The sequence below is a fragment of the Dipodomys spectabilis genome, unplaced genomic scaffold (assembly GCF_019054845.1).
Source record: "Dipodomys spectabilis isolate Male_0828 unplaced genomic scaffold, ASM1905484v1 ptg000002l, whole genome shotgun sequence".
NCBI lineage: Eukaryota > Metazoa > Chordata > Mammalia > Rodentia > Heteromyidae > Dipodomys > Dipodomys spectabilis.
In genome coordinates this window covers 36551082-36575796 of record NW_024870679.1, presented here as the reverse complement: position 1 = coordinate 36575796, position 24715 = coordinate 36551082, and the positions used below count along the sequence as shown (strand labels likewise).

Sequence of the window (24715 nt, the reverse complement as noted above, 5' to 3'; positions counted from 1 at the left end):
CTTAACCACACAGGTACATGTGTTTAAGGCACTAAGTCTCAGGCAAGGATGAGACCCTAGTGTAGCATCTTCATACATGCAGCCAATATTCAGAAATCAAAGCCAGAGAAAAACACAAGGGTAAATGATTCTTTATTTCTTATTCCTGCCTATCATTCTTTATCATAGGGATTACCATTTTATTTCCCCAACCAAACACTCAGTTCCCCTAAAGATAAATTCAAACCTCAAGTTCTTAAAATGACTTCCGCTTTTTTTTTTAAAAAAAAAAAAAAAGCTTAATATTTTCTTATGGTTAAGATGCTTCTTTTAAGAAAAAGAATAAATGTTAGGCATTGAGTGAGGTAAGTTCGGTTCGGCTCTTGGGCCTGGCTCTGTGAACGCTGGGTTTTCATCCCCTGCTGATTCACTTTGTCAACACGCATCTTTTCCGTGTTGCAGCTCAGCGTACTGACATGGGTTTCCCCTATCTTTGCTCTTATTTTGATCTTCCAGGTGTATCGTTAAGATTACCGGAGAAATGGTGTTATCCTTTCCTGCCGGCATCACCAGGCACTTTGCCAACAACCCATGCCCAGCCGCTCTGACGTTTCGGGTGGTAAATTTCAGCAGGTTAGAACATGTCCTGCCAAATCCCCAACTTCTCTGCTGGTAAATATAACTTTGCATACACTTCTAGATACGTATGCTTCAGTGCTTTGTGTTTAGATGAAGACATAGACCATAAAGACAGTAGCACTGTAGACAAATTACTGCTACTCAGATATGCTTGTAGATTCACACACAGAACCATCACCAATTCTCCTAGTCTTCTGTAGGTGGCCCCATGTGTATGCATAGCTGAAGAGGCACATGTGTATTTTAATATCCAACTTCTAAATTGCTTGCAGACATTTAAAGTAACATGTGTTACTTTAAAGTATTGCATGGTGGTACCTAAATATAGTCCCAGCACTCAGGAGACTGGGGAAAAAAAGATGGAAGTTTAAGCCTAGCCTGGGCTACGTAGTAAGACTCTGCCTCCAAAACATTATTACTAGAAACAGTAATGTTACAATGAAAAGAAAATAAGTGTTAAAATCTATATTCTTGACAATTTATTGTCTGTTGTATTTGCTGTCAGTAAACATTGGATGATAGAAAAGTATTGCTGTGTTCTCTCTCTCTCTCTCTCTCTCTCTCTCTCTCTCTCTCTCTCTCTCTCTCTCTCTCTTTCTCTCTCTCGCAATATTTGGCTTTAAAATCAAGGCTTCATAATTGCTAGGAAGGTGCTTTACCATATGTACCATACCTTCAGCATGTTTTACCCTGATTATTTTTGAGACAAAGTCTCACTTTTTACTCAGATAATCATGAACCATAATCCTCCTATTTATGTTTCCTGACATAGTGGTAATGGCAAGCATATATCACCATACCAAGCTATTTTTGAGGAATCTCTCAGACTTCTTTCCCTGGCTGACCTCAGGCCACATCCTGATCTCTGTCCCCAGAGAAGGCTCAACTCCCCCCAGCATCCAGCAGCCTATTTTTCCATCAAATAATATTTGAATTGTGAACTACACTTCACATGAGCTTGAAATTTTTCCGTGTAAAACATGTCATTTCATTGGTAAATGTTTTAATGGAATGTTATAGTATAACACCAAAGAAACTTGTTTATTTATGTAAATATATTTTCTCATATTTTCTGTGTAACTTAAAGGATGTCTTTATTATGTGTGTACATACATAGTCAGGCCAATATGCATACATACATGCTATTAGCCAGGTGCCAGTGGTTCATTCCTGTAATCCTAGCTACTCAGGAGGCTGAGATCTGAGGATCTCAGTTCGAAGTCAGCCCAGGCAGAAAAGTTCCTGTAAGACTCTTATCTCCAATTAACTACTCAAAAACTGGAAGTGGGGCTGTGGCTCAAAGTGGTAGAGCACTAGCCTTGAGTAAAATTATGCAGGGATAGTTCCCAGGCCCTGAGTTCAATTCCCACAACTGACAAAAAAAAAAAGTGATCAACTATGTCAATGTATTTATTTGCAATAGGTGAGAGAAAGGAGTCATTACTGACAGCTTTCGCTCTGTCACCAAGTCCTGATACTTTCCTGCAGTTATACCTGTTCCGTGTCCCAGTTCCATGGTAATTGTATCCCTCTTTGAATCCAATCTTGCCTGGCTACAACATATTTTAACAGCCAAATGAGCTTTCACAATATCTCCCCATTCATACTTGCTCATTGTCTCTACCCCAGAATCTAAACATGCTATCATTGCCTTTGAGTGGGAAGATCAGGTGGACCAGCCAGGTTTGCCAGTCAGAAACAAGCTAAGGCCCTCCTCCAAAGCCAGTGCTTGATGAAATTCTTTCCTGCCCTTCTTCACCTGACTCCTACTCACACTTTAGGTCTTGGCCCCACAGTGTCTCCCCTAATCATTAATCCTCCCTTTCTTACCCATCAGCCCCAAACTCTCTAAAATATTATTCTTTCCAGGTACACTATTTTTTTTCTTTTCTAGTACTTGCCACAATTAATAACTATGTATCTATGTGTTCCTTCCTCCATTTACCTGTGCCCCATGACACAATGCAATTCAGAAGGGATAGGATACCAATCTGCTAGTTCACCACCATGTCCGCAAGACCTCCCATCATACCTGATGTCTAATAGGAGCATGAGAAATATCTGTCGAATCAGTGGGTAGCTTGATAATGATTTAAAGAAGCTAGTCAAGCCAATCACAAGTTCTCAGAAATTATCATCAATGAACTATGCTTTCGCTTATTTAAAAAATTAAAGTGAGCAAATGCAACATAGTACACTTAAGATTTCCACAATAAGCCAGCTCTACTTAGTATAAACTAATGACATGTTGCTAAGTATTCATCCTAACGCTCTATTTTGTTGTAGTGGGAGAGTCAGACCTATTTGACCAAATAGAACTGGAATCCTGATTTGCTACTTATTAACAATGTGATCCCAAGAAAATTGTTAAATTTTACTGCCTCTGTATAGCTCATATCTCCTGCCTTATTGTGTAATGACAGTTGTGGAAGCTCAGGGTAACTTACATGCTTTTAAACCAAAAGCATTTGAACATCCCTTTGACCTTAGGTTAACTAACCAAGGTCAAAGTTTCAAGGGCCAGGACTGTTTTCTGTCACCTGAGAGGGTCAAGGAAAATTTTGCTTAGGGAAACAAATGAACAAAAACCTCAATTTATTACCCAATATCCTGTTTCTACAATTTGTGAATGTGCTGGTGAAAAGAATTTTAAGATGGTTCACAAAGTAGACAATGGGCAAAAAATTGACTAGGCATGTAAGATAAATCGCCGAGTGGTGAAAAGAAATAGAAAGTTTTATCAAGGGCTTAAAGTGCAGAATCTAGAGGTGCAACTGTGGCTCTTTGTTTGGGGCTGTTTATATTAAAGTTGGTTCCTCCAGATAAATTGTTTCTTTGTGTTAGGCAACTGATAGTTTAAATCATTTTGTCGTTATAACCCAAAGTTGTAGCACATTAGTCTGGAGCAGTCTTACCAAAAGTCTTGTGACATGGGTGCCTACTTCTTGTGACATTTCTTATCAAAAGAATTATTATACCAGGCATCCTTAATTTCTGGTACACATTACTCATTTGGATCTAAGTCAGAGGGATTGATGCTCTACTACGTATTATTATTTAAGATGGATGAGTATGTGCTGGAAGAAATGAATGCATATGTTTTCCTAAAACATTATTTAGTACAATGTTCTACTCCTAGCTCCTGGATCTGCCTTGCTTCAATTTCCATGCCACATGTCCCAATTCTAGCCTACTATCTCATTTCCTCTGTTCCCAGAGCTTAAGAACTTCACTTCATCTTAAAAGAGCAGGCATAGTAGAAACACTCAGTTTGTACTGAAACTTGACCTCCTCCCTCCTAACAGAACAAGCAGTTTTAAGACTCTAATTTTTGTGACTGTGCTTTCTTGCTTTGTTTGATTTCTGGAGGCTGGAAGTTGAATCATAGGAATTCACTTTCTTTTCTAAGCCAGTCCTCAGAACTGTCTCTGAACTTTTATTTTCTCAAGCTTAGCACTCACCACTTAATCCACAGCTCATTTTCTGGCTTTTTGGTAATTAATTGAAGACAAGAGCCTCTCAGATTTATTTGCTCAGGCTGACTTTGAATCTTGATCCTCAAATCTCAACTTCCAGAGTAGCTAGAATTACAGCCATGAGCCACCAGCTACTCTTTTCTTCTTATGACTAATATGCTCTTTCTATAAGCTTACTCATCTTTGAAAATGAGGTGCTCTATCTTTGTTGGGTAGAGTTTAACGAAAAGGTTTAAAAATGCATCTAGTATAATGATTAACATATAATATGTGCAAAATAAACCTCTTATTATGGTATTATAGAAAGTAAAGTGGCAGCCAACAGGTTGTGTGCCAAGTTATCAGGTCACTTGGAAATGGGCAAATACACTACACATTCCTACTTGATCCTTATTATCAAGGTGAGCATTCAGAGGATAAATTGGACAAGTGTTCTGTGGACAGGCCTCTGAGCAAACTAGATCTCTCACAGGAACAGCAAATGCCTCGCTTGGCCAGGCCGCTTTCTGCTTCTCATCAAACTACCATCATCACAGTTATTGAAAGCCCAGGATCACCTTGATATGAAGTGTCGCTGTTACAATGAAGATGCTGGAAAAAAGTAGCACAGTGATTTTAGTATCTCACTCCCCTCCTTAGTTGAACATGGTTAATTTGGGAAAGTTTTTTTTTGTTTTGTTTTGTGATATAAGATCTCTATAATAACCCAGCCTATCCTGACTCATGAGAGAGACTTATGATCCCCCTGTCTCAGCCTCCTGAGTTCTGGGATTACAGATGGATAACATCATGCCCAGTGTGGCTAAATCTTTAACTGGATAATATCTGAAAACTACTGGGGAAGTCAATTTAAAAATAAATCAATTTACTGAGCTCCTTAATCTCATTAATTGGCTGAATTAGCAAAAACTAAAGTAATATATGGGAATGACTAGGGAGTTTTACTGAAGAAATAATTCACTGTTTTAAGCAACCAATTATCATCATGCTTTGTTAATATTCTTGGGTCATTATAGATTTGTAGTATTAATAGTATTAACTAATATCATCAATAGTATTAATTAACAGCATTGGTAGTATTAATCTACTCACATAATATCATCCAGAGATATATTTGTACCAAAAGCAACACTAACTGTGAACTATATAATATCTATCAGTTGTCAGACACAGACATAGAAATCAAATGGTAATTTACCAAGATGCATCTTGTGCTGATTTGTTATAAGATACTACTCAATCATTTTCTCTTCACCTAGTGACAATACACAAAATGATGCCAATACCAAGGAATTCTGGGTAAATATGCCAAATTTGATGACTCACCTAAAGAAAGTGTCTGAACAAAAACCCCAGGCTACATATTACAATGTGGACATGCTCAAATACCAGGTAAGCTATTTGCACAGTCAAGGCATCTCTTTCATGTTGAAAATTTACATTCTAAAGTATCTAATATGGGGCTGGAAAGGTGGCTCAGTGGTAGAGCACTTGCCTTGCATGCAAGAGGCCCTGGGTTCGATTCCTCAGCACCACATAAGCAAAAAGAAAAAAGCCAGAAGTGGCACTGTGGCTCAAGTGGTACAGCACTAGCCTTGAGCTGAAGAGCTGAGGGACAGTGCCAGGCCCAGAGGTCAGGCCCCATGACTGGACCCCCCTAAAAAATAAAGTATCTAGTGTTACATAAATCTAAATAAAGTAACATCTCTTTTAATATTATTGGAAAGAGATAAGAAAATAGAAACCTTAAAGTAATACCTAGGAACTAGTGTTAAGAATATTCACACATAATCTTAGTGTAAACTTATAGGTGAAATATTTTATTTAAAAAATTACAGAAATATGCCACAAAATGGAAGTTGTCAAAAATTACATCAGTTACGATTATGTGTTGCTAAATTAGATCACTGTTAAGAACATCACAATCCTAAAACTTATTTTAATGGATTATATATAAACAATCTGGATTTTTTTCCCCAGTGTGACAGTCCTTTATCCAAAATTATTATTAATCTATTAACAAAACCTATTTCAAATCAGGTAAATTGTGCCTGTGACTCTAATCTCATTGGTTCCTAGCACTTGATCTCCTCAAGTAGTTATAATTCATTTTTTGTGATTAAATATGTTTCGATTATTTTTCTTTTTAAAATTATATTTGTATTATTGTTAAGAAGTTGTACAAACTGGTTACCATTCAACATGTCAGTCTATGAGTACAATGAATCTTGGTCAGCTGGGTGCCAGTGGCTCATGCCTATAATCCTAGATATTCTGGAGGCTGAGATCTGAAGATCATGGTTCCAAGCCAAACTGGTCAGGAAAGTCTGTGATACTCTTATTCTCCAGAAAACCGGAAGTAGTGCTGTGGCTCAAGTGGTAGGGCGCTAGCCTTGAGCTGAAGAGCTGAAGGACAACGTCCAGGCCCAGAGTTCAAGACCCGTGACTGACATAATAATAATAATAAACAAATCTTGGTCAGTTTCACCCTTTCATCATTCTTCCCATCCTTCCCACTCCTACAATTATTTTTCTTGAATGAGGAAGGTCACATGAATATACTTGTCAATTACCAGAGAACTTAGAAATGAATGTTAATTATGACACGTGCTAAAAATATAGATCAATGATAGATAGATAGATGATAGGTGGATGGATAGATAGATAGATAGACAGACAGACAAGTAGATGGATAGATAGATAGATAGATAGACAGACAGACAGGTGGATGGATGGATAGATAGATAGACAGGTGGATGGATAGATAGACAGACAGACAGACAGACAGATAGATAGATAGGTGGGTGGATGGATGGATAGATAGACAGACAGGTGGATAGATAGATAGATGATAGGTGGATGGATGGATAGATAGATAGATAGATAGATAGACAGACAGACAGACAGACAGACAGATAGATAGATGTAGCCAGCCAGCCAGCTCCCTCACATGGTACCTGAATTTCAAGGTGCTGGTCACAGGAGTTTGTCTATGAGCTACATGAACAATATTATAGGAAATAATCATAGCTTCTGGTTTCGTTTTAGATTAGTGGTCAAACCTAAAATGTTCTTTTTCCTGTTGTTTGGCAAGGTGTCTGCCCAAGGCATTCAGTCCACGCCTCTGAACCTGGCAGTGAACTGGCGGTGTGAGCCTGCAAGCACTGACCTGCGCATAGATTACAAGTACAACACCGATGCAATGACCACTGCTGTGGCCCTCAACAACGTGCAGTTCCTGGTTCCCATAGATGGAGGAGTGACCAAGCTCCAGGCTGTGCTCCCCCCAGCGGTCTGGTGAGGAACTGCTGATTCCTTCCCTAGCCACCAAAGGCTCTTTCTGAAGATTGGGTGTTTTGTTTCCTTTAAGAGAACACAACAGGCCTGTATGTAAAGACTCAGAGCAGGAAACACAACTGCCCTAGATATTTTAACCAGAAAAATGTTTTTATTGGTAGTTTTACTTTGGATCTCAGTAACCTATGTGTAGCTAGCTTGTTTTGATTTAAGGATGAATGAATCAGAAATGAGAGAGGGGAGAGAGCCCAAGCCAGCAGACATTTCCATAGGGCAGTCATGAGGAGTATGGGGTGCATTCACATGGAAGAAAGCCCTGGAAACTAAGCCAGACAGGTTAGTTAATAAATATCCTATCCACATTAACTCCTGTCAATAAACTAGAGTCGACATGGCAGGTGAGAAACCAAAGAAGATGAATGAATCTCTAGATGCAAGTGGGCAGTAACTGAGAATCTAAAGGACAAAAACAGGAGATGAAGCATCACCATGGAGCAAAGGAACTCAAAGAAGTGGCACAATGGACCTGAATCTCACCAGTAGGCACCACAATGGCTTGAGAGTGAGGCTCTGAAATAGTAATGTGCTGGAATGTGTGTTTCTAATGGAAATCAACTCATTGCAGGAAAAATAACCTCTAGGCCTCATGAGGAAAGCAAGATGCTCTCCACTCTGTGGCTACATGACTGCATGAGCCCTTTCAGTTCTATTTTAGGGAAATTTAAGTAGACAATGCCTGAGGTCTACCTTATGTCCTCAGCATTGAACGTATTGCTCTGGGTCTTGAACCCACCAAATAGCACCCAGTGCCACTGCCCTCTATAGTATGCCAGCACCAGGATGGGTGTATAGAAAATGTTGCCAGCCTGTTCCCACTCTTCCCTACTGAACATCCAGAACCTCACTACAAGGGCTCAAACCACATAGGAACACCTGTGTTGGCAATCTAAGTCTTCTCCCCATGTGTAAATCATTATTTTTATAGGCAATCCTATTATAGATATGCGTAGAACTTGAGATAGCTCTAGCTTTCCACAAGCTCTATTATTCTTACTAAATGATCTTGCTAACACAAAGCTTTTCAGGGATGCATTTGTGTTGGGCCCTGTGGTAAACTGTCTCATGTCCTCTTGGCCATACCTTCCATTCTGGCCATCATTTTGGACACAATTTCACACGCACTTATCTGCCTCATGTGGCCATGTCTCAACCCAAGTACACATTGCCCATCTCTCCTGAGTTCTATGGGGTTTTCTGATGCAGGGATGTGTTAGGCACACAGGAACATACTCCTAAAGCAGAAATTTTTCAGGAGCAGGCTTTAAGCCGGACTTCCAAGAATGTTTCCCAGAACGCTGAAGAACTAGCCCTGGGGAAGATGCTAACACTTGCACAGCCTGGTGAAGAAGAGAAATTAGACAACCAATGGGATCACTGAATTCAAAAGCCCACCCCCATCCATCTGATCCAAGGATCAGAAAGTTCTTGTTGGCATCTCAGTTGCTTCCCAATACCTGTAACACCAGAGTGGGCTTCTGTGTTTGGAATCCTCTCCATCTCGGGTTGCTGGCCAGAGTAAACAGCAAGAAGGCAGCAGGAGAATTACCTCTGCCTGCTTTCTGCCTTCCAAATCCCAAATTAGGCATGTAGTTATAGGGACCTCATTTGCATCTACGACCCTCAGTGCAAGGGAGTCTGGGAAATGCAAGGCTCCATTTTGTAGCCTGTGGACTGGGGAACAAATGTTCTAAAATAAATCACCAGTTTCTTTACGTGACTATCAGTAGCAAAAAGGAGAACATTTCAAACCGTGAATGTCAACCACATGACAGCTCCAAATTAAAAGACAAGAATGTATTCATCCTACCCATATAAGTCTTTTCAATAGATACGTTCAAAAGTTTTTCTAACTTCTATATTGTCCTCTAAATGTCTATCTTGTAGCTAGTTAGAATAAAGAAAAGGAGAATACAGAATCTGTGCACACAAGAATAGCATTTGAAATAGTGAGATGTTGGGAGGTAGCACAGAAAGAACACCAACTCAAGAGGAAAATGGAGAGGCAAAGTTTACTTGAAAACCTCTCGCTATCAGCCAGATTTCTGACAAGCAAGAATACACAACAGACAGGCTGCTCCCTTTTGTCCCTAACCCAAGAGGCCCTGCCTCTCTGTTCACATTGGCTGAACTCAGTTTCTCTCAACAAAAGAATGTAGCTTAGTTAACAAGATGTAACTAAAATTCAAGGAGCCTATAACAGGATGTCTTAATTAAAGTGTTGAGGAAAATTATTAATTAGCAAGGGCCAAGCCTCTTGGCCAAAGCAGGAACTTTCCAGGAAAACAATTTTCACAAGAGCAACAGAAAAGAAGCAGATCACTTTAGAAAATAGACTTTTCTCATTATAGGTAGGTAGAGAGACATTATAGAACTTTTAAGTTGTAGCTAAACATTGTTTTAATTAATAGCACCTAGAAAAATATATCAGTTGTTAAACAAAAAATGCTTGCATATGGAAAAGACTTTTATGTATTTTATTTTTAGGAATGCTGAACAACAAAGAATATTGTGGAAGATTCCTGATATATCTCAAAAGTCAGAAAATGGAGGTAACATATTCACAGCCTCGTTTTATTCACAAAAACACAGGGACAACTTGTAGGTATTAGCCAACGATGAACTAAAATATAAGTTGAACAAAAACCAAGTCATTTCAATTCATTTTTGTATTTAGTGATTGTAATCAATAAAGGCAAGGAACTCTTCAGTTCAGTTTGTAAATGTTTTACTGGGAAGTTTTGTGTCTATATTCATCAAGAAAATTGGCTTATACTTTTCTTTTTGGCTGTTGTTAGGTATTCCTCTGGCTTGGGCATCAGGATAATTCTGGCTTCTGAGAATGAGGTTGACAAAGTGTGTCCCCTTTTTATTTTATGGTGTACTTTGCAAATCATTGATGTTAGTTCTTTAAAGTTCTGGTAAAAATTGGTAATAGATTCACCTGGTCCTGGGCTCTTCTTAGTTGGGAGACTGCATAAACTGTTTCAGTCTCACAGCTCATTATACAGATCTACTTAAGTGTTGATAATATCTTGGGGTAATTCAGGCATGCTCCAGATTTTAATGTAATGTTTTGCTGAATTATATGCTTATCTGTATACAAGTCAATTCGCTTATAATTTCTGATAATACATTTTGTCACTCAAATCTATATTATTTCTAATTTGGTATGTCAACTCTCCAATACAAAAATTATTTCCAATATGTGTGTTGACTGTTACCTTGCAATAATACTCTTCTTTTCTAGGTGTGGGTTCATTATTGGCAAGATTTCAGTTATCTGAAGGCCCAAGCAAACCTTCCCCATTGGTTGTACAGTTCACAAGTGAAGGAAGCACTCTTTCTGGCTGTGACATTGAACTTGTTGGAGCAGGATATCGGTTTTCACTCATCAAGAAGAGGTTTGCTGCAGGTGAATGGCTATCTAGAATTTCAGTGACAAAATTAAGGGTGCTTTAAGAAGGCAACCTAAGTAGGAATAGGTTATGTTTTTCTTGTCATCTTCCTCTTCCTCACTCCCAACTCCTACTCCAATTAGAAAGCAAACCAATTTTTAAATAAAGTGCAGCAGACAGAATAGTAAATGGAAGTCAGAAGTTAGGCAGCCTCTGGTTACTGATCTTAGTCCTGTTTTCTTTGTTGGGCTGAGTAGTGGTTCTCATTATACAGATCTGTACATTGAAGTCAATGGATTCAATCCTACATTTGTTATATTGGCAAAGAAGATAAATGATGTTTGCCTTTGAATAGCTCCCACCTGAAAATATTTAGTAGGAAGCTAATATATAAAATATATTATGAATAAGACATGCAAGTATTAGACTTATGAAAATATTTTGTTCTCCAACAGGATTTTATAGATTTTTAGACTTGCCAGGCTCGGCTTAAATCTAGGAAAATCTTCTTATTTCATGTTCATAACAAAATATCTAGGCCACAGATGGACATATGTGCCCATCAACTGAACAAGGCCATGAAACAGTTTTCACTTTACTCAAATGACAAGCTTTCTTTGGCTGTTGTTGTTTGTGGGTGTGGAAAGCTCCCTAATACTAAGATAATGATAGTCATCAGCAATCAACTGGGATAAATCCTATTTTTTAAATTTTTTATGGTAGGGACCATAACCATTGCCTTTTACATTCTACTACTCATTTACAATTCTGCAAAGCCTTGTTTTTTTTTAATTTTTTATTAGGAAAATACCATACAGAGGAGTTACAATTACATGGGCAAGATAATGAGTACATTTCTTATCAAGCATGGTTGCTTCCTCCTTTGTTTCCCCTTCCTATCCCTTCCCATATCCCCCCTACCACCACCACCACCTTTTCTGACATAATGACTTGTACATCTCATTGTTGCAATGGGTCCACCTGTATCCCTATTTAAACGATTTCTTTTTTTCCTTCCCCTCCACAAATTATACCAACATCAAATCAAACAGTGAAAACAAGGGGAGGGACATACATGGGGAGGGACATACAAAGCAACAAAGAAATCATCTTATAAATCTGTTAGAAACAATCATATGAAAGTAAAAAACTTTTGAATACTTATCTTGGGGTTCATTTCACCTAACATCAACGTATCTGACCTTTTCTGCTTGTCTCAGACATATACTAGTTATTACAAATAAGGGAAACCATGGGGCCTATGTTTCCTTGGGCCTGGCTTACTTCACTTAGTATAACTTTTTCCAAGTCTTTCCATTTCCTAACAAATGGGACAATGTCATTCTTTCTGATGGAGGCATAGAATTCCATTGTGTATATATATACCACATTTTCTTGATCCATTCATCTACTGAGGACCATCTGCGTTGGTTCCATATCTTAGCTATGGTAAATAATGCTGCAATAAACATACTTGTGCTGGTAGCTTTAGTATGGTCTTGTTTGTAATCATTTGGGTAAATGCCCAAAAGTGGAATTGTTGGGTCATAGGGAAGCTCTATGTGGTGTCTTTTGAGGAACCTCCATACTACTTTCCAAAGTGGTTGAACAAGTTTACACTCCCACCAACAATGAAGTAAGGTTCCCTTCTGTCCACATCCCCTCCAGCATCTGTTGTTATTAGAGTTCTTGATTATAGCCATTCTAACTGGGGTGAGGTGGTATCTCAGTGTTTTGATTTGCATTTCTTTTATGGCTAGGGAGGTTGAGAATTTCTTCATGTGTCTATTGGCCATCCTTCTTTCCTCTTCAGAGAAGTTTCTCTTTAAGTCTTTAGCCCATTCATTTATTGGTCAGTTGTTTCTTTGAGGATTTGTTGTTGGGGGATTTAATTTTTTGAGTTCCAGGTATATTTTAGATATGAAACCCTTGTCCATTGTATGGCTAGTGAAGATCTTCTCCCAATCCGTGGGCTTTCTATTGATCTTGCTAGCTATGTCCTTTGCCATGCAGAAGCTCTGCAATTTCATGCAATCCCATTTGTCCATCTTTCTTTGATTTGGTGCGTTTCTGGGTCTCTATTAAGAAAATTTTGGCTTGTGCCAAGGAGATCTAGGGTTTCTCCTATTCCATCCTGTAATGTTTTCAGAGTGTCTGTTTTAACTCCAAGGTCTTTGATACATTTGGAGTTGATTCTGGTGCAGGGTGATACATAAGGATCTAGCTTTAGTTTTCTACAAGTAGTTAACCAATTTTGCCAGCACCATTTACTGAGGAGGCTGGCTTTCTTCCATTCTATTTTTTTAGCTCCCTTATCGAAAATTAGATGGCTATAGGTCTGTGGGTTCATTTCTATGTTTTCAATTATATTCCATTGGTCCCCAGGTCTGTTCTTGTGCCAGTACCAAGCTGTTTTGATTACTATGGCTTTGTAGTAGAGTTTTAAATTTGGTATTGACATTCCTCTAGCACTGTTCTTTCTGCTAAGAATCGTTTTTGCTATTCGGGGTCTTTTATTGTTCCATATGAATTTTTGGATTGCCTCTTCTATTTCCTTGAAGAATGAGGTTGGAATATTGATAGGTATCACATTGAATTTGTAGATAGCCTTGGGAAGTATTGCCATTTTTATGATGTTGATCTTTCCAGTCCAGGAGCATGGGAGGTTTTGCCACTTTCTAGGTTCTGTTTTGATTTCCTTTTTCAGGTTTTTAAAGTTTTCATCATAGAGGTCCTTCACTTCTTTGGTTAAGTTAATTCCTAGGTATTTTATTTTTTGTGGGGCTATTACAAATGGAGTTGCTTTCCTAATTTCAGCCACGCTTTTCTCATTGTTAGCATACAAAAAAGCCATTGATTTTTGAGGGTTAATTTTATACCCTGCTACTTTGCCAAAGTTTTGAATCAACTTGAGTAATTTGGGAGTGGAGTCTGTGGGATTCTTTAAATACAAGATCATGTCATCTGCAAAGAGGGAAAGTTTTACTTCATCTTTCCCTATTTGGATCCCCTTTATGTTTGTATCTTGTCTTATTGCTGTAGCTAGTCATTCTAATACTAGATTGAAGAGAAGTGGAGAGAGTGGACATCCTTGTCTCGTTCCTGAGACAAGTTAAGGGGAAATGGCTTTAGTTTTTCACCATTAAGTATAAGGCTGGGCAAAGCCTTGTTTTTATGCCTTCTGCACCAATGTAACTAATTGCATCCCGTTCCCTTTTAAAATTGACTCATGTTAGAAATCAATTATATGAGAAAACTTCTTAACAATAAGTTAGGAGCGAATTCCACAAATCTATTCTGGGAAAAATTCAAACCTCTGAAAATGGTTTGTCTCTGTAAATGTGAAAGACAACTAGCTGATGTGAAAGATTAACAATTTAAAAACTTCTTTGTATTTTATATTTGTATTATACTTTTAGGTACACAGTGTTTGACTCCAAGGGGTAAGGCAGGAGGAATAGAAGTATTGCTCATAGAATAATAGAAGTATTACCCAAAGAATAATCAGTGTCAAACTAACTGATGACTTATTGAAATGTTGTTTTGCTTTTCAGGAAAATATTTGGCAGATAACTGATAAAATCTTATGCAAGGACTTGGAAAATTCCTTTGTGGAGAACTGTTATATAAGAAACAGGTTTTCATTCTGGTTGATAAAAAAGAAACCAGTGTCTACACTCTGGATATATCAGCTGAAAGGTTGTGGTCTTTCAGAGATAATTTCCCTCACCCAGTACCATGACAACCAGTCCTACAGTATTTACTTCTAGCTGTAATATTGTTAATGGTTTTAAAATGGAATTATTGTATTTGTAAATTGTATTCTCATTCCAGTAAGACAGTTAGACACTTGAGTTCTAGCATTTTATCATACCTGAAACGGATGTAATTTAAACTGTGGTATGTAAATTTACTAGTAGTCCTGTTGAATGGCACAGTGCTTACAGACCTAGATCGCATTTTGTCAATATATAAAATTTAAATATAATACTGATTGCTGTCACAAAGGGGGTGCCACATAGAAGAAACTTAAAGGGAACCAGAAGAAAAAAAGAACATCTTTACTTTTCTTCAGTTCTTTGTATGTTTTACGCTAGTGCTAAACAAATATTCTATCTTTGGATGTTTAGTGGGTTAAATTCAGAAACTATTTAAAAAAAATTCTAAGGTTACAGCATATTCAAAGAAAACCATTACTTACCACTTTTTAAAAAGCTTTTTTTTCAAACTGCAAATTTCATAAAAACGCAAACTGTGTAAACAGGGCCTCTTATTTTTATAACTTGTGTAAAAAGGGAAAGCAATTCATATTTAAAGTTTAAGTATATTAAATTATAATCAAGAGAGAAGATGTTGAAATCTTAACTAGTTTCCCCTTTCTCTACAGTTTAACAAATGTGAAGGTTGCTGAATAATTGTCAGGCTAAAACCAAACCTGTGGTTTAAGGTCTTAAGATATTCCGTAGTTGAAATCGTTAATAACTTTTGCACAATTCCTCTGAACAGATGGTCTGTCTGTCTCACACAGCACAGATGAATGATACCTTGTGACTTCCTCTTAACCCCTAGGAATCAAAATATTGAGGAAAAGAAACAGCCGGGGCGGGGGGGGGGGGGGGGGGGGGGGGAGAATGGCTCCTCATTTAGGTTCAAAAGGAGAATTTAAATTGTCATCATTTTTTTATCATTTTGGAAAGAAAACATAAGCTTTATAAAAGAAATTCTATCCACAATACTATACAATTAACTTCCTTTTAGGTGATTAAGATTCATTGTATAACATTCTTTGGAAATCTAAGTCATCAAAGTCACTTCATTAACCTTCATGAAGGGATGGTAAGCACTAGTTCCTAGGTCATTTCCATCCAACCATGTGGGAATCTGAACAGAACTTCCTGATCAGTCACACTTGTCAGGTCTTCCCCCACTGAAGTCTGAAAACATTATTCATTTTTTAAGTTAGAATTCATTTTTTAAATAAACCAATTCCTGTTCTAGGTCATACTATTGAATAGCTAAAATTAAGTCGTTATATGTATGATTGGTTACTGAATTTCATTTTATATTCACTAGAATTTGACAGAAAATCTTCAGTCCCTTTCAATTTTAGAATCAAATTACCTTTTTTTAAGTCTTCCTTTTCAAATGAGATTGTGACTGATGATTGTTTACAGTGGGACTTTTTAAATTAATATTTATGCTCTTTGATCACTGCTTGCTAGCAAGAGAATGTCCAAATAACCTGCTTTCCCTTGGAGAAATGCTTACTGTTCAAACAAGCACCCTCCCTCCCCTCCCCTTTCTCTCTCTTTCTCTCTCTCAACCCGCTCCCAGATTCCCAAAGGCAGCCTGATGTTGAAATGTTTTTGAACAAAGTAATTAATGCATTCATTTTAAATAAAATAATTCTATTTGATTTTGAACCCAAAATAGAGAGATGTAAAATTTTAGATCTCATGAAATATGAAGAAATTTAAAATGCAAAAGCCTCAGTAAGAAGCAGAAATTGGAGAATTACCCAGTGTATAACATAAAAAATGTTTAAAGTAATCAATTTATAGAGAAATATATTGAATATTAAAGCAAAGCATATTGAAATGTTTAATTATTACTGTTTCTTATGTCTTTCTCTTTAAACTTTATTTTATAAAATAGATTTAGAATTAAACACAAGGTTTTTCTTTCCAAAGAACAAATTTTGTTGATACAGTAAAAAGTATATAATTTAAACTATAAATTTCAGTAATCTCTAACATTATTCAAATGTTCCAGGAATTAAGTTTCAAATGACAAAAAAAAAAATCCTTTGATCCCTTAGTTAATCTTTATAAAACCTTCAACAACCAAAACTTCCATAGAGACTATATTCCATTCCCTTTCAGAATATAGATCAAGTGACACCCTAAGCTCATTTCAGAGATAAAGATTTGGTGTTCTGCTTTGGTTTTTAATCTTATAGGTTATAAATCCATTAAACCTACATCCACAAAATGAGAATCCAAGCTCTGAAAATGATTCTAAACAATACACACTCTCAGTTATCAAAGACATATCATCAGGTTCTGTCAGCTTCTATATACAAACAAAATGGCCTCACTCATAAGAAAGATGATTTTTAATCCCAGGGTTAAAATAACAAGAGGTTCTAGTTAACCAGAAACCTCTTTCCTAATCATTTTGATCAAAAAGACTGGTCTACCAATATGGAAAGAATAAATGATACTGCTTTATTTCAGCCACATGGAACTTATGTTTTTTCTGTCGATAAATCCCAAATTTCCATGAAATTTTTAAAAATAAATTCTTATCAATAGTCTGAATTTTATCACAATTGGAATTCTTAGCCACTAAAAATTACTGTTGTTGTTATTATTATTATTACTTTTTAAAGCTCTTTGATACATCTATCACCGAGATGAAACATTCATTGTATCATATTAGGGAAGATTCTTTACTTCTAAAGAAAGAATGCTTACATTTTAAATGGTTTGAGTGAGTAGATACGAATCCCTCAGAAAGTCAAATTGCACATACTTTTTGTTTTTGCTTGATCTCAACCTACAAAGTGTTGGAGCTATAATTGCATAAATGTCCACTTTTAAATCTTCTTCTCAAAGAAGCAAAGACAGCTGCCTGAGATCTCCTGCAACTCTTTTTCATTAGTCACTGCCTCTTCTCTGTTCAGTGAGGAGCTGGGACTGACATAACTTTCTAGCTTTTCTTCATGGAGAATTTTGCCAATCAAATGACGCATGGAATCCCATGAGAGAAAACATCTCCATGCAACAGAGGGGGTTTGCAACAATTTCAACATTGTAACTACACATAGAACTATAAAGTATCTTCCCCCTCTGCAGATCCCTTGCTCTGATAAACCAGATTTTAAGACTGCATAAGGGAATTATGTACAGTCACAGTGATTGGCTGGTATACAAAATGATAATATATACTAAAGTGCTTACTATGTGTACCAATCATTGCAGATATTAGCTCATTTAATCCTATAAAAATCCAGATATAGTAAGGACTCTTGGAATTCCGGTTTTACCAATGATTATATTGAAGATTATGCAAATTAATTAACTCACCCAAAGTAGCACTTGAAGTAGAATGACTACAAAAGGCACACCCTGATCTATTTCATTTTTCCCACTTGGAGGAATGGGGAGAGTGTATTTTATTTTATTATATCTGGGCCATTCGAATGCCAAGGTAAAAGGTTAATAGCATTGAAATAAGAACAATTCTAATAAGTATGATATGCAAACCATTTGTATCCTCACATCGAGAGGCAATGATATGAATTAAGTAACCATTATATATATATTCTGCACAGTTCATTATTTCCTATTGACTTAATAAATATGTAGGGATGGAACTTGGGATGTATATACATATATGTGTATATATATGTATATATATATACATATATATATATATATATATATATATATATATATATATATACCTCACCCAAGCCATGATTCTACTCCACTTATGGCTTTGTGCTAGTTAATTGGAGATAAGAGTTACACTGACTTTCCTGCCTGGGCTGGCTTTCAGCTGTTATCCTCAGATCTCAGCTTCCTGAGTAGACTGGATTACAGGCATGAGCCATCGGCACTTTGCTTGGGAATATTTATTTTGGTAAGTAACCAAAAGTTGAAAATCACTGCCTCTATACGTAGTTCTACTTTAGTTATACTTTTTAGTTCTAACAAACAAGATTGGAAGCAGTAATTTCTAAGTTGAATACCATTTTTCTAGTCAATTTCTTTTTTTTTTTAACTTGGTCTACTTAAATTCTTCCAATCTTTGAAAAAGAAGTAGGGGGAGAAGCATTTTCTAAGAAAATCCTTATCTTTGGGGAATTTTCTGATCATGCTTTCTCAATCTCAAAGCAGTCTGAAATGCATAGTTTCATTTTCATATTTCAGTCTTCTTTTCAATTTTGCAAAAGACTAGCAGTAGTAGGAATGTTGTGAGCTATCACTCATTTTTAATATAAAGTCCTTACAAATGTTTCCTTTCTTTTAAGAAACCCCAGCCCTCTACGTAATGATTTGGCTTTGTTTTATAGGCTTTTTATGCTTTACAAACACAAATAAGCCTCATTCCAAAAGAACTGAACCAGCCATTTCAATGTTTGCAATTTTTTTCAAAATAACAGATAGTTAATATTGAAAGATACAGTAAAATATGCAAATATCTACATGAAAATGTGTTTGTTTATGCGTGTGTGTGTATACATGTGTGTGTGTGTGTTTAAAGCTTTCTCTTTCTCTTACAGAGTATGCTTTGTGCAACTCTATTCAGTCTAAATGTTCTTTTTGTCTTACAATTTTTGATCAGCAACTTAAGAGACGAAAGCAGAATTTTTAAGCATATAAAAATGGGATTGGCCATAACTATAACTTTGAAAGTTAATATCAGTAAATATAATGTTCTCCTGATATGAAATAAATGATTCAAATTAAATTTTTGATATAATTGAACAAATCAGCCTGGTTACTTGGATTAAAGATATATTCTAATGAGCTGCCCCATTATTCTTTAACGAGTTCTCTCTCTTGTAAGCTTTATTGTATTCTCTTACTCCTTGCTCCTTTAAGGGTTTGGTTTTCCTATTTGGAAAACAGTATCTAAAGCCATTCTCTCAGTCATGAATTAAACATGGCTACTTTTATATCGCTTTATTTTGTCCACAGAATGACAAATAAAAGTGAAAAAGGAATGCATTGTTTTGAGTGTGCAAATATTAAAAAACAAACAACAATAAAGTACTTTCTCCTATGTCCTTACTTTGATCCTCTGTCATTGTGATGTTCTGCAGAATCACATTGAAAATTTTAATATCCACTTGAAATCTAAGCCACTTTCATAAAGAACTAGCGAAGTCGGGCTCTATTGAGTTAACTGTAATGAGACTTTTTGATTGACAGTCATGACTAGTATCTCATTTCTATCCCAAATGAATACTTTTATAAGAAAAGGCACCACTTTGTTGACATTCATCATGAACATAGTAATTTATTCTCTAGGCTGAAGTTCTAAACTTATTTTTCTTTTGGTTTATAGTATTTTTTGTTTTACTCCTTCTCTCCCTAGATTATATTGTGAGTCTTAAATGTATATTTAACCCTGTCAGAAATTTCAATAAAAAGCAAATATATTTTTTATTTTTTCCTTAAAGTTTTAAAGTAAAGTTATCTGGGCGCCATTCATTGCCATTCCAGTATTTCCCAAATTATATTTGTGTCTACTAGTTTAGGCCACTGTGCAATGTGATCTGAGAACAAACAGTCCTGCACAATACTCCTGGGTCCTTAGACTTTGACAATAAATGTTAGTGTGATGTGAAACTTAAGAAAGTTATTGGATCAGGTCAGGAAACTGTTTTTGTTTGTTTGTTTTTTATTTCAAAGTATACCTTGAAATGTATACTTCGAATTTGAGGAAAGTTTCCTTTTAATATTGATTTCTACATCTTTCAACAACAACAAATAAGATAATCAGAAGGCTTTGTAAGGATACTGGTAAGGGATTTTGTTTTGAGGAAATTCTTGCCATTTCAAATGAGTTTCTATGTTCACTAGTATCTCTCAAGTGAATTTAACTTTATAATGTCAAATATTCAAAGCAAAGCAGTGATTTTTTTTTAGCTTTTTAAGCATTATCTTTAAGACCTAACTCCATGATTCAGCACATCATTCCACTATTGGTTGAAGTGTTCTAAAGTTTGAAGTGTAGAATAAATAGCTTTAAGAAACTGAATCATGTTAGCTCAATCAGTGTTAACAGAATTTTTATGTAAGCTTATTAGAAATTATGGGGAAAATATTTTATTAAAAGCTAAGAGCAATGCACTATTTCACATAAATTTTACAGGATTATACATTCCTTCAAAGTATATTTTACAATGTTTTCTTTTGCTTTGCTTTGCTTGCTTATTTTTGCAAATGAATTTTTAACATAAAATCAGCTATGTTCCTTTTAAAAAATTTATCTGGGTAAATTGTTATTTAGAAAGGGATAAAGTGGAACCATTTTACATTTCTTTATAATTCAATTTTTATTCAGATCTTATGAATCAGCTAATCAATCATAATCCATCTATAATTTTAATGTTTCATCAAATGGACATATGATGTAAATGTTAATTCCATCTGAGTCATTTATTATATATTATGTGACATTTTTCTAGCAAAAAAAAACCTTAATGCCATTCATAAAACAACACATTAAACTATATTTAAAAAGACATCAAACAAATATCACAAGATGCACTCTTCCTTCTGAGTTTCTAGGATGATGATTATTATAACAGTATGAATTTTGCAGGTAGTGTCTAGTTTTTGCAGATAGTGTCTAGTTATTGCTTTGTTAAATGAAGATGAATGAAAGAGATTGGCTTCTATCTGATCCCCCCACCTTCCTTCTTCCTCTGTCTGTCCCTTCCTCCGTCCTTCCCTTTTCCCTCACTTCCTTATTTCCCTTCTCATGTCAATCTAAGGGAATTGGAAAATTTGCTGCTGAATAAATAGTTCTCCAAAAAACAAAAATTAGCATTATAATAATATGCTAATTTTTTCCATGAGCAGAGTTTTCACTGCAGGTCAAGCAGTAATTTATAGAGCTGACTTTTAAAGCTGTTTGAACACTATTGTGTTTCAATTGAAAAGAATGTCTGTTAGTCTTTCACTTATAAAGATCTGCATAAATGAAATGGTCAAATTTTAATTTTCACACTTACTAAGCAGTGATTGGGTTCTCAAAAAGAAATTTCAAAGAAATGTTGCTGTATTTGTAGAGATCATGAAAACCAATCAGCTAAGAAAAATGCTGTCCATGTGTGCTTTAATTACAATTCTCCATGAGCTATGTAGCAAAAAGTTCACTGAATTTCTTTATAACCTTGTGTATACAAAAATACATTGGCCACAAAATATTCACAGAAGGAAATGTTTATTAAAATACTCAAGATATAGTGAATTTAGTTCAAGTATTGGTGGATCCTCTTTTTTCCTCCATTCTTAACTCAGCTGAATTTTTTGACAGCCATTACTGCTTAATCTGTAACTAAAGCTTTTCTGCTTCTGTATGATGCTCAGAGAAACCTGCAAATCAGCCGTGGAAATCTCTGCTGAGCAATGGTGGCCTGTGTGAATGAACGAACAGGAGTGAATTGTTGAAGATAATTGTGAGACCATCTTAACATTACTTGCCTTATAAGTTAGAAAAAAATGAGAAGATCACTGTTTTGTAAATACTGATTTTTATAAATGTTCTGTCCTTCATAATTTTCCCAGTCACTCATTTCAACAAAATCTTGAATATGCAATTATTTATCATGACATGTGACTGCAAATAGGGTTCCCATTTCAGAATAAAGTTTAATTCTCTATGTGAGTAAGTTGTTACTGAAATGTGATCTTTTTTCTGGAAAATAAAAGTATGAAAATAAATCAAATTGTGAACCTCTTTTATTGTCAACCTTTTAAACTTTTACCTACATTTCTGGAAACTTCACTGTATATCCGGGAAGGGATGATGAGTGAAAGGTTGAGTCCCACAAATTTCAGGTCCATAATTTAACTATAGACCTGAGTTTGTTATCAGTGATTCTCTATTACCTTATTTTTATTAATGAAATAATATAAGCTGAGTGCTGAGTGGTGGCTCCTATAATCCTAGCTACCCAGGAGGCCAAGATCTCCGGGTCACAGTTTGAAGCTATCCCAGGCAAGAAAGTCCATAAAACTCTTACCTCCCATTAACCCCCAGAAAGCCTAAAATGGAGCTTTGGTTCAAGAGGTAGAGAACTAGCCTTGAGCAAAAGGCTCAGGGATAGTATCCATGTTCTGAGTTTAATGCCCAGGTCAAGTGCATGCACACACACACACACACACACACACACACACACACACACACACAGGAATAATGTGGTCCCTACCATTGGGTCATTGAACAGATTGAAATAATATTTACCTGTAACTCCTGGGTCCTATTTAGTTTATGAAAGACACTCAATAAATCTTTCCTGTCCTTATCTTTTTTGGGGGTTGGGGGGTCCCGTTGTGAGGCCTGAACTCTGGGCCTGGGCGCTGTCCCTCAGCTCTTCAGGCTAGTGCTCTACCACTTGAGCTACAGTGCCACTTCTGGCTTTTTCCTTTTTGTTTATGTGGTGCTGAGGAATCGAACCTAGGGCCTTATGCATGCAAGGCAAGCGCTCTACCACTGAGCCACCTTCCCAGCCCTCCTGTCCTATGTTTGAGTAAAAAGGATTTAGCTGGGCAGGAAGACTTCAGTGGTCTTCTTCCTACATTATCATGACTGCTCTACTGTATGCCCAATGTCAATTATTATGGTAAGCCAGTGCTAATTCCAAAAGCCTTACAGTAGGCTAGGGGTTTGTCAACATTATTTTATGTATGTATTTATGGGTGTATATTTACTGTATTAGGGCATGAACTCAGGACTTTATGCTCTCCCTGGCACTCTACCACTTGAGCCACACCTCCACTTTTGGCTTTTTGCTGGTTAACTGGAGGAAGATAAGAATGTCACAGACTTTTCTGCCCAGGTTGACTTCGAATTGTGATCCTCAGATCTCAGCCTCCTGAGCAGCTAAGATGACAGGCATGAGTTACCAGCGCCTGGATTGTGAGCATTATTTATCTCTTCTTTCAATGACCCCATACTGGGGAATGTCCACATGATCTGGTTTACTTGCTTTTTATTTGGGAAAGATAGAAGTGTTCAGAGCAGAAGATGGTTGCTAATGAGGACAAGGAGCACCTGAGTGTGGCTAATGCGTCCTCAATCCCCTAACAGCCTCCATTTCAAAGCTTCTTAAGCTCTTAACAGTCGGGCAAGAATCATGTTACGTGAAGGAGCATTGCCAAGGTATGCTGTGTGTTGGCAGGGGAGGGGGGGGAGAATGCGGGCTGGGGGAGGCGGAGGCGGGGGGGGGGGGGGGGGGGGGAGGGCGAGATGGAGTTTGGCGGACAAGAGGATCTGGCAAATGCAAGCCATTGGCTACTTCTACCACCACCCTATCTTGGCACTTTTGGAAAGCACCTCGGGGCATGGGGACCCCTGGGGCTGCTTGGCCATCTCTTGCTGCGGGGATACTGGAAATAAATGTCACTCTCGGGATACATTTCCAGCGGAGCTGGTGGCGGGGCGGGGGGAGGGGAGGGGGGCTTGGAAGGAAGTGACATGAGATCTTTACATCCCTAGAGACTGGAAGAGGACCACATAGCGGCCACGTGCGGCCGGGTCCTGCTAGGGCGATGTTTGAGCAAGTCGCCCTGGAGACCTGGAGAGGAGTCCCGGAGTCCGGCGTCTGGGGTGGGGAGTGCGCTCAGAGCTGCGGGCAGAGGGCAGAGAGAGGCCCCGGGAGTAACAGCCAGGCCCGAAGTAGATGATCCAGGGGTCCAGGAGGCCCAGGGCTGGGCTGTCTACTGCCAGCGGGTGGTAGGTAAGTGCCCAGTGGGGGAAAGAGACCAGGGAAGCAGCCACCCTAAGTTGAGAAATGACCTGCTCCACCACCGCCTTATTATTCCTCCCCTCAACCAATAAAACGATCCCCAAATTTGGGGACTGGACGTTTGGTCTACAGCTGGCCTGTGTAACTGGACTCACAAGGTGATGCCCAAGGCAGAGCTGGCCAGATCCTGAGCAGAGTGAATTCCCAGGCTGGCTGCATGCAACCCTAGGATCCTTCAGATTCCTCTGTTGGTCTGGGGGAGGGGGGGTGAAGGGGGGCAGGGGAGAAGGGGTGAGGGGATCGGGAGCGGCCTGCAACTGCTGAGAAGACCCATGGTCCATTTCATCAGGCTGGGCCTGCTTCACATTCATAGACTT

At 37.4% G+C, this 24715-nt stretch overlaps 1 protein-coding gene across 7 annotated transcripts in view; it reads left to right on the top strand.

Annotated features, from left to right (window-relative positions):
- Window positions 1–15438, top strand: part of Sgip1 (SH3GL interacting endocytic adaptor 1) — a 201908-nt gene extending 186470 nt beyond the window's left edge. For all 7 annotated transcript variants that reach the window (XM_042683508.1, XM_042683547.1, XM_042683541.1 and 4 more), the window contains 6 exons: window positions 496–651; window positions 5354–5486; window positions 7189–7391; window positions 9936–10000; window positions 10699–10863; window positions 14401–15438. In XM_042683508.1, coding sequence (XP_042539442.1) covers window positions 496–651; window positions 5354–5486; window positions 7189–7391; window positions 9936–10000; window positions 10699–10863; window positions 14401–14423 — 745 coding nt within the window. In that variant the 3' untranslated portion in view covers window positions 14424–15438. The remainder of the gene's footprint in view (window positions 1–495; window positions 652–5353; window positions 5487–7188; window positions 7392–9935; window positions 10001–10698; window positions 10864–14400) is intronic.
- The last annotated feature ends 9277 nt before the right edge of the window (window positions 15439–24715 follow it).